Source organism: Pomacea canaliculata, linkage group LG13 (assembly GCF_003073045.1).
Source record: "Pomacea canaliculata isolate SZHN2017 linkage group LG13, ASM307304v1, whole genome shotgun sequence".
Classification (NCBI taxonomy): Eukaryota; Metazoa; Mollusca; class Gastropoda; order Architaenioglossa; family Ampullariidae; genus Pomacea; species Pomacea canaliculata.
This window is the reverse complement of record NC_037602.1, coordinates 1056549-1067239: the sequence shown is the minus strand read 5'-3', so window position 1 is coordinate 1067239 and position 10691 is coordinate 1056549. Positions and strand designations below refer to the sequence as shown.

Genomic DNA, 10691 nt, shown 5'->3' with positions numbered 1-10691 from the left:
CTGATTATGTTGTTGCAAAACTATGAACGCCACTTAATTACTGACATACAAATATTTCAAACTAGAAGTTTATACATTTATTTCTTTCTGCCAAAATGTTTAAGCCCAAAGTTAAACTCACTTCAAAAATTCCAGATCGTGCAGTGCAAAAAAAAAGATAAAGAAAGGTAAAAAAAAATATGTAAATTTGCATATCTTCTAATTATGCTTTCTTTTGAAGTCATGCTGATAACTCACAATAAACAAACCCCGAGCAGAATTGCAACAGATCACAGTTATGGTAAATTAATCTGCAATGCTACTACTGTAATTAATTAAAATGCTATATTTAGAAATCAACACTCTTTCAGTGCATTAACAGTACACATTATACCAAATTATTTTCTTAAAATAAGAATTATTGCACAAACGATATATGCATTATTGTTATCCTGTACTAACTTCCAGAACAATTTAATTGTAATTATGTACAAAAACTTCCAAAGTAAACCTATTGATACGTGCAGAAAACCTCAGATTACTGTGCTGTTTCTAGGTCGACCCGATCTCACACAATATTTAATAGAATCCAGACTACTAAAGATGAGCGTAGTTCAAGTTTCGGGGATGATTTTACTACAGACCAGGAACATTTCACAACATAGAAATAATCAGACATTTCTTAACTTGTTTGGATTCCGACGATGCTATTCATCACACTTCAATAACGGGTACGTAGTTAGACGAGGTACAGTCAACTCTAGCTTGCACTAGACAAAATGCCGGCAAATAGGAGCTAGACATAACATTACAGCACAATGGACAAATAAGTATCTAAAAGCGAGCTGAAGCAAAAGTTATAAATTACAATAGATAACAATGGATACAATGGATAAGGATGGAAAAGCTGACCATACGCAATTTTCTACTGTAAAAGGTTCGACGAGTAAAAATTAAACGATTTCGTATGCTCTATTCTTTCCACCCAATCAGATTCCTAACAGAGTGTCTGAATTTCGATCCCATTTTGTGGTACACAACAAAATTGAGAGAGAAGTTAAGTGCCCATAAGAAATTTATGATCGCCCACAAAGCAGAAACTAGAGACACATAGCTTCCTGTAAAATTGAAGCCTGGAACTACAAGTATGCAAATCTGGAGGACGAGGTTGGCTGTCATGCACACGATGAACAGGACAGACGTCACCATCAGCATCATGGTCACACTCACTTCTTTACTTGTCATCCTCCTCTCTCTCTCGCCGCGTGTCCATGTCCTTGCTCTTGTTGTCTTGCACTTGGAGGCGATGGACAGACGCCAGGCAAGAGCATCGCGAAGTTTGATAGAAGTGATGACTGTCGTGACGATAATGACAACGAGAAATATTCCTGGAAGAGTAGTGGAGTAGACGCCGACGTCGAAGATGTCAATGATCGCTTGATTTTGTAGATAATACCTGTTAATTTAAACATTGTTGACATTACATAGTTTACGCTTGTACATTTTCTCTTTTTAAACGATGTTTGCTTTATTGGGAATTTATTCTTTACACGAATTTGTGTTATGGTAATCTTGCTATTCTTATTCTTCGTCATAGTTTGTTTCTAATTCGTTTGTTCACTGTTAACCTTGCATAGATACTTTCTTATGAAGTAGAACGACTGGAAGTCTGCGAAAGATAAATGCAGTTATGCTGATGACTTATAAAAAACAACACAGCATATTTTTCCATTTCAAGAGTGAACCGTCTCTAAAAGAAAATGAGATTTTGCATCCGCAAACTGTCTCCTAGTCGCATTTTCTCCATGATTAATACATATTTTATACATATTTCTTTCTTCTGGAGATATTTTGCAAGGCTTACTAGATTGAGTTGAGTGACAATGGATGTTACTGTTTAGGACTGGAGCTTGGTTTTAAGTGTAGGTTTGGCTTGGGTGCAGGGTTTATTTCGCAGAAACAGATAAAAATACCATTGTTCTCTATTTGTCTTAAGGAAAATCATTCAGCACCTCGCCCTTTGCTCCCCATTACTTCTCTAAACACTTTCCTGTAACTTACTCTGTGACAGTTTCCGTTTCTTCTGTTTCGTTAGTGATTGGGTTAAATACACAGACGCCCTTGTGTTTGGGACCCGCGATAGCGCACATGCCCCCAGTCAACAGCACGCTGCAGACGACGATGATGGCGGCCATGGTGGACGTCTTGAGCAGCCTCTTGGCGTGGAAGGGACTGACGACACAGAAACACCGCTCACTGGCGATCACAGCCGACAGGAACTGCGAGGCCCACAAAGCGCCGAGCATACCTGTGTTGTCAACATAAATAAAATAAATTAATATAGTTACAGAGCGCCTAATATTCCGGTGTTGTATGTAGTTAATCACCTAATATATGAAAATCGAGAGAGGGACTGTGCATGGACTCAGTTCTGTAACAAAACAAATATAAAAATGACATAAGTACAAAACATAAAATCAAACGACACAATATAACGGACAGCACACTATAGTAACCAGCATGTAACTTAGGACAACAGCTCTCTGCCTTCTGCGAAAATGTCTGCGATACCTACACTCTCTTGGATAATATCAATCGTCACAGAAAATGACTCACACGATGTGTATGGGAACAGAACATATGAAGGTCTGATGGTGTATCTGTGGATGTACTCTGCGCTGATCAAGAACAAGGCGAGGAGGACGACGAGATTAACAACAGCGTGAGAGAAGACACAGAGGTTGATCCTCTCCCGCAATCCCTGTATGTAGAAGACCGCGGCGCTGAGGACGTTGCCCGGGATACCGAGGACAGCGACAACAAGGATTTGGGCCACATTGACGATCACCATCGTCCAGTACACGATCTGGGATGTGACAAACACAAGGAGCTAATCTTACTTTTTGTTCTTAATTTCTTTCTTTCGTGTAACTTTTATTCACTCTTGAATTTTTTTTTCACTCGCCTTCAATTCTAGCATGTCGGTGGAGTTGGAGTGTGGGTTTTATTCAGGATGTACATTGTTCCTATCGTCCCCAGATAATTACCTGCTTCATCTCCCCGCTGTTGTGAGGGTCTTTGCTGGTGAGCCCCTTGTCATCGAGCACCAGACACAAGCCGTTGTTCTCTTTGCTCTCGCTTAGTGTGGCATTGTCAACAACCGTGGGCGGGGACCACATTGTAGATAATGACTCAATCTGATGAGTATATATAATGAGTCAGTCTTAATTAATTGAATAATACCATCCGGCAAGTCTGTATTCATTAGTTAACAGATTCATCTACAATCTAAGCTTCTAGCCAATCACATACCTAAAATGTAAAAAAAAACCATATTTTTGGAAGTCTTACCTGAAGCAGATTTAGATAGATTACCACAAAAAAAGAAGATTGAGAGCTGTGATTTGTAGTTCTCTCAAGTTAAAATGTCTTTACAAGGAAGTCGGGGTCCTACACTCCGTCTGGCCGATATTCCGATATTCTACCAGTATTTAAATACTCTTAAGACTGTTACAAATATCATGCAGATAAAAAATTTTAAACCCGTTATCTACCAAAGTCATTTTAAGAGGACAGTGCTGTATACAGGTTCTTTTATCTCGATTTCTCCCCATGTCTTAACAGGACAGGCTGTACATATACACGCAAAAATAAAAAAAAAGTAACACTCTTTTGACTCCAAATAACAACTTTTACAGCGGAAACAAAGTTACCCCAGAAATAATTTCGGAGATAGTGTTAGCAGCCTCTGTATCCATTCACACACTCTCACACACACACACACGCACACAAATGCAAGCACACGCACGTTGCCGGAAACGGATGAGTCCTTTATATCATCGACTTTAGCATTGTTCGGTTAGTATTTTGTAGAAAGCTTGTAGATACTTGCCGCTAAAATGTTTGAATTTGCAAAACGTGAGGAGTATCTCGACCTCTTCCCTGTATTTCCTTCAGCTAACAGGTATGTCTACAAGTTCTTTACAGAACAAATAAAAGCCAGGTAAAGAAACTTTTGTCGACTAAAAATATTGACTCGATTCGTGGACAATGTCACTGTCAGTAAAAGCTGTTTACTCCCATCGTAGTCCGCCAGTGACCTACAGCTCCAGCTAATGCATATATTCACACACTCACGCACACACACACACACGCACACCCACACACTACGCGTGCAAACACCGAGCGGGCAAAAGAAAGTGGATAAAATATTTTAAATCGAGTGCTAGAGATTCATCAGCAAAGTTGCCATGATATCGACTTGAAGATGGAATAGGAATAATCTACTCTCCCGGTTTGTGTTGATTTCCTATATACTATATAGATGATGTCAGCAGCTTCTGTTCTATATACTATATAGATGATGTCAGCAGCTTCTGTTCTATATACTATATAGATGATGTCAGCAGCTTCTGTTCTATATACTATATAGATGATGTCAGCAGCTTCTGTTCTATATACTATATAGGTGATAGCAGCAGTCACTTTCCTATCATGTGCAGGGTGGTGTGCACATCTTTCAGAAGTCTTGCCTGAGAAGATTTTTCCTGCCAGGTTCGTGACATCACTGTCCCATATCAGCTGTCCCAGCCAATGCACTGGTCAACAGCTAGGTCAGATGGTGGCAGTCAAGAAAAAATTTAAGTTCAACAGAAAAGAAATATCCGTGCAATAATGTTCATCTGCTTTTATGGGGTTTTCCTCCTACTGTGACTATCTTCTCAAGTCTCATATGTCTGAAAATGTTTCCTGATCATATCCTGCTACCTACTTGTGACCCTGTGATGTGTACAGTGTTACATTAGCCTCTGCATTGGCTAGTTTATTCAGTTTGTGTTACGGTCCATGACAGTAGGTATGCTCACCAATTTTACTCGTTTCTGTCTATGCATTACAGACTAACTGTACATTAGTCATTCATTACAAACTGTACATTAGTCATATTTTACAAACTGTATATTAATCTTACATTAAACCCATACAGAGCAACCAGAATCACATGGTTACTGAAAATACTTGCCAAAAATCAAACCAACAAAGAACACAAAAATGAATGGAAACTCAAGGACTTCCTTGCATATTTATTACATGATATATGGAAACAAAACTGATTTAACACAATCTTAATTATACACACATCTGATTGTTTAAGTTTGGGGAGGAAATTGGGAACCTAATGTTCTTTTAGAATGAGTGAATGGATTAATTTTCTCCCCTCTTCCTGTACAAAAATCTTGGTAACAACATGACATCAGAATAAACAAAATTAAATAAGCAGAAATCAGCCAATTTATGCTAGCACAAACTCTGCTATGTATATCCGCACATTTTTATTTGTGACTGGAGGGAAGACTGTAAGCTTGACTATTGAACAGAATACAAATTCACTGCACAACATGTGCATCAGCATGCATGTTACTGAGACATTGATCTACTCCTCAAGCAGATGGAAAACTGATGAAAGAAAAAAATCAAGCTTATGTTTATGCCTTACAACAAGGTATGGTTTGTGTAGCTGGAGGGACTCATCAGGCAGAGTCTGCAAAACAGTCATGGCTGGGGAATCTACAAAAATGTTGAGCTAATGTCTTCTTGTAAATAGTTTTAAAAGGCAATGCATTTTCATATTTTTACATTAGTCATTACAGGAGTCAAACACTGAGCGAGTTAAACATCGAGTCACAATTGTCACAAGCACTGTTTGTAATTAATTTTGCTGTTGACTTGCTTGCTTTTCAAACTCCTTTAGCTTGTCTGCAGCTTTCTGACTGAGACGTTGACAACTGGCAAGTAAATCTGTCAACAGAAGGACAAGGACATCAGATTTAATGCTGACAGGTATGAACAACTTAACAGTAACAGACATCCATGACAGACCATTAAGATGACTTCACAGATAGGAATGTCAAAGTCACCAAGACACTGTTCCCAGTAGCAACAGTGGGCATTTCTTACACTACAAGGAGGTGCTACAGTTCACAATTTCAAGATTTTGAAAAAAAGGTTCAAAAACTATACTATCCAGTTACAAAATGCACTGTTTTAATAGTTAAACTGATGTATATATCGTACATACAGCCCAAGTCTCAATAGCCTAAAATGACCCCTGTGGCAGCACAGATTCATACACCCTTCAGTGAACCATGTCACAGCACAGTTCTTTGGGCTTACTAGAAAGTGAGCACTTTTCACTTGGCACATCTGTATTTCCTATTCATTTCAAAATTATGACCTTCTTTTATTTATTGGAAGCAAAAATGAGATACCACTAATGGGCTACATAAGGTTTTTTCATAGGAAACATAGGAAATAAGCATCAAGACATCCACATTGACAGGGACATTGAGGGGACAGCACAGAGGTGAGAGCTATGACTCATCAAGAGCACGAGTGTGTGATGTGGATGTTTCACCTTAGCCAGAACTATCGACTGACAGAAAGTAAAAGGACTTGGAACCCACAATAGTGTTGTGTTTGCTCTTGTGGTGAGATCGGGAAATGTCTACATGTCTACATCCTTTGATTATGCATACTGACACAGTGCTGAGGCATATGTTAACATATGATATCACCTAATTAATCCTGAAGAAGAATTAGTAAATAGCTCTTTGAAGGAAGCACTGTTCTTGAGTGTCAGAAATAATAAATTCATGAAGACATTCACTGGCTATAAAATCTTTAAACCTTTAAGCTGTTCCTCGGCTTTGTTGTGAGTTGTGTTTGTCACCACGCTGGGGAGTTTCCAACAATCTGTTAACTGATGCTGTACTTTCACCAACGGTATATCAATATCTTTGACTTCTCCAAAACCTTTAAACAAACATGGCCAATAATATAAAGATGAATGGCCGATAAAATAAATTTCCTAACTTAACGTGATTAAACAAATTGTAACGTTTAAATTAACATGTTCACTTACAAGAAACTAAAATCAGGGAAGCGTCAAGACCATGCTACTAAGCACATATGAACTTACATTTAGTTTAAATGAGCTTACATTTATCTTTAGTATGAAATCACATTTAGCTTTAGAAATGCTAAGTTACATTTAGCTTTCACACAAAGAATACATTCAACAATAACTTTCTTATATTTTCTAGCCATTATCTAGTGATTGGGTGAGCACTATCGCTATGTGTTTCTATAAAGAAAACGCTTAGCTTACTCTTCAGCTCCTTATCCATCTCTTGACAAATGTAGAACAGCTCACTTCCCTGCCCTCGGACCCTCTGCCCTGTAATAACAATGATGATGATAAACCAGGGTAAACTTTATGCCAAATAAACATACCTACCACAATAATTATTCAGGTGTGATTACAACAGCAATGTCAGGACACTTTATAATTGCTGTCCCACTTGATACTGTTTTCTCCTCAATCTGTTAACAATCTGCCCAGTCCATAAAAACCTACCAATACAATTCCTAATCTTGCTTGTAATAGACTTATTAATTATGTAAAACTTTTAATTGTTCCATTTAAACACTTATTCACATTACACAACTTTCCATGACATGGCACTATTAAAAACGTCCCAGTCGCCATATGAATCTATGTTCAGTAAAAGTAAACTGCATATACAGTACCATCAAGAAGAACCAGGCTGGGAAACATCTCAATAATATCTGCAGTATAAGAGGGATGCAAGCATGCTGGATTTGACAATTTGATTGAGTCATCTTTCAGTCGAAGTTCCCTAAGATTCTGGAGACCAGTTAGACACTGAAGGCTATCCACACTGCAAAACAAACCATTACAACATTTCAGTACATGGCTTATGACATCTACTAAAAATTAAAGCCTTATAAATTACTTTAAAGTAGGTCCAAGCTAATTTTTCCTGTTTGAAAGGTTTAATGAACAGAAAGTTGCAAAACAGTTACAGCTGACATACTGTTTTAAAATTGTCAGCAAGTTTTAAATAATTTTAGAATGTGCTGTTAAAACGTACATCACCACAGCTGTTTATGGCTAACAGAGTTAATTTTGCAGAATCTTTCAGTGCCATTTGCTTCAATGAAATTCTGGCCTTCTGACTAGTTACAACTCTATGACCTTTTCCTGGGTCATCACTATCCTTTAACCTTTAACTCTCGTGCTCACGTGTACTAATAATGTATAATCTTATGGTCATACCTGCCTATAAGATTTCCAGCTATGTTTAAGCTATGGAGATTTTCCAAAGACTGCAGTCCGTCTAAAAAAAAATATGAATATGGCACCAAAATGTCATTATGGTTATATTAAAACAATGTTTTGAACATAACTGCTTTTATAACTTGCCAAATATAAAAAATGTATGATAATGATTTTAATGTTTTATAATTCAATGGTGCATGAAAAATTTGCAGTAAGGCAAGAGAAAATGATGAGCAAATATAGACACCATTAATGAACAATTATTATAATGATGTTAGTGTTGTATAATTCAAGAGTGCATAAAAAGTTTGAAGGCAAGAGAAAAAAATAAGAATGTGCATATATATATATATACCATTAATGGAAACTGTATATCTATCTATATCTGTATATCAAATTGTACATTTGCTAACCCTCACAAAGAAAGAACTAAAGAACTCACATAGATACCAATCCATGTTAACCACATACAAAAGCACATAACATAAAAACCAAAAGAAACTAAATAAAAACACAAAACATAAAAATCCTCTCCTACCATACCCCCAAAACATTTACAAATATAACCAAAGATCCATTTTAAGATGGTGAAACTCAATCATGATTCAATGTTATACAGATATTACATTCCAGATAACCTAAAACTAACCCAGAGAAGAAAATCTGTTAGCAGACAGGTTCAGATTCTGGAGTGCAGACAACCCAGCAAGCTTGTGCAGTTTGGTGATGTCATTGTATGAAAGGTCCAGTCGCTCAAGTCCCAAACACTCACCAATACATCCTAGATCAGAAATATCTGCAGCAGATGTCATTGATGTGTTTTAAATATATTTTAGGTGGCTGCACTTCAAATCAATCTCTCTCTCATTCAACATTTTTGGATACTCTTTAAGGTACATGACAAACTTTGACATAGTGCATTTACAAGAAACCTTCATGGATTCTGCTAGTCAACTGATATTATACTCATCCTGGTTTTGTGTTTGTCTCCAGTGATGTATGAGTAGGAGTCTTCCATATATTCCTAGATGCTATGTTGATAGAAGTTGATTGTAGCTGTTTTTTGTTTGTAACTGAATTATGGTTTTCAGATGTTGTGTGTTTAGTTCAATGGATGCTCACACCCACGCGGGAGATATGCTTTTGAAGCAATAAAGAATAATCAATCAATTTCTCTCTGTCACACACACATCCATGAGATTGAGCAATGCCTTACTAACCTTATGTTATTGTTTGATAATCTCTTATATTCTGTTATGCAGAGAAGCAAAAGCAGCCAATATTCAAATTTGTGAGGGTGTTAGAATAATAGATTAACGTCTACTAGAAAGAACCTAGTATATGAGATAATGTACCATGGTATAAAATCTGATGATGTAGACTGTAGAGCAATGCTTTTGGTAGGTTATTATTAGATCTGTGTATTTGTTCTGTTCTATGCATTTTAAATGGATGGTGTAACAAACAACAGTCAGGGTCTTTCACATTCATAGCAGAATAAGGAAATAGCATAATAGATTATTGCATGGGTCCACTAGAATTTCTACACATATTTACAGATTTAACCATTGGTGAGTTTAATATCTGGTATGACAACTTAAAGAAACCAGAGGTCATAAAGAAGTTAATCTGGAACACGCAGAAAGTTGAAACCTTGGTTGGTAATGTTCTGTTTGAATCTTTTACAATCTGCTAAGGAGGACATCTAATATAATGTCAAATGATACTGAAACAGTCATGTCTATGTTTAACGAGGCCTTGAAGGAGGCTACTGATGGCATGATAAAGAATTTAAGTAGTTACAACAAAAGAGACGTGTCACCAGTGATGCATGGAGTGTAAGGAAAGTGTGAAAAGATGCAAAAGAAGAAAAGGCTGGTGTGAAAGTGTCTGAGGAGGTTTATAAAAAGCAAAGCATAGGAAGATATAAACGCTTATACGCAGAAAGAAAAATGCATAGTAATAATGAAAAAGGAGTTTTGGAATGCTATCAGGAGATGAAGAAGGCAGTTTGTAGTGGGGCAAATAAGTGAAGATTGGATAAAGCATTTCAAACAAAGTTAAATGAAGGGATGTTAGATACTGATGGCCAATGAAATGTTAGAAGTGGCAAGTAGTGTTATAACTCCTTTCCTCCTCAAATTTTTTAACTCTATGATCACAGCGGTCCGGTGGCGCAACGGTTAACGCCTGTCACAAATACAGTGAAGGTTGGCTGCCCAGAGTTCACTTCTCGTCTCGGGCACGCTGTTCTTTCTCTGCACGTGGCATCTGTTTACAGGGCTGGCTGCTTGCCGTAATATAGCCTTAGTTGCTGACACGGTGTAAAACACCAAACCCCCCCCCAACTCTATGATCAGGGGTCATGGCCCAATGAATGAACTAAACCAATTATTATTCAACTCTACAAAAGGCGCGACTTCAACTAGCCAGGTTATTTACGTTATAGCAAGCAAAGCCTTTACAGTAAGACTAAATTAAATGTTAACTCAATGGGTAGAGGGCAACCACTTAATTAAGGAAGCAGAAGAAGTTTTTCGTCATAATTACTCCAAAGTACGCCCCATTTTTA

General features: G+C 37.3%; 2 protein-coding genes across 6 annotated transcripts in view; both read right to left on the bottom strand.

The window, feature by feature from the left end:
- Positions 1-713: 713 nt before the first annotated feature.
- On the bottom strand, positions 714-3429 carry LOC112554289. Of its 2 annotated transcripts, XM_025222008.1 has the most exons (5): positions 3331-3429; positions 3027-3176; positions 2596-2845; positions 2041-2287; positions 714-1435 (listed from the first exon to the last, which is right to left on the bottom strand). In XM_025222008.1, exons 2-5 carry the CDS (start codon positions 3156-3158, stop codon positions 952-954), a joined length of 1113 nt encoding a protein of 370 aa, XP_025077793.1. In that variant the 5' UTR covers positions 3159-3176; positions 3331-3429; the 3' UTR covers positions 714-951. The 2 variants fall into 2 exon arrangements, with proteins under 2 accessions (XP_025077793.1, XP_025077792.1); XM_025222007.1 differs by having other exon boundaries at positions 3027-3421.
- A 1604-nt stretch (positions 3430-5033) lies between these two features.
- LOC112553761 (leucine-rich repeat-containing protein 61-like) overlaps positions 5034-10691 on the bottom strand; it is a 30135-nt gene continuing 24477 nt past the window's right edge. For 3 of the 4 annotated variants that reach the window (XM_025221196.1, XM_025221197.1, XM_025221198.1), the window contains 6 exons: positions 8769-8915; positions 8117-8177; positions 7567-7718; positions 7145-7213; positions 6664-6789; positions 5034-5775 (listed from right to left, as the gene is read on the bottom strand). In XM_025221196.1, coding sequence (XP_025076981.1) covers positions 5687-5775; positions 6664-6789; positions 7145-7213; positions 7567-7718; positions 8117-8177; positions 8769-8915 — 644 coding nt within the window. In that variant the 3' untranslated portion in view covers positions 5034-5686. The remainder of the gene's footprint in view (positions 5776-6663; positions 6790-7144; positions 7214-7566; positions 7719-8116; positions 8178-8768; positions 8916-10691) is intronic. The other variant, XM_025221199.1, reaches the window with a different exon arrangement.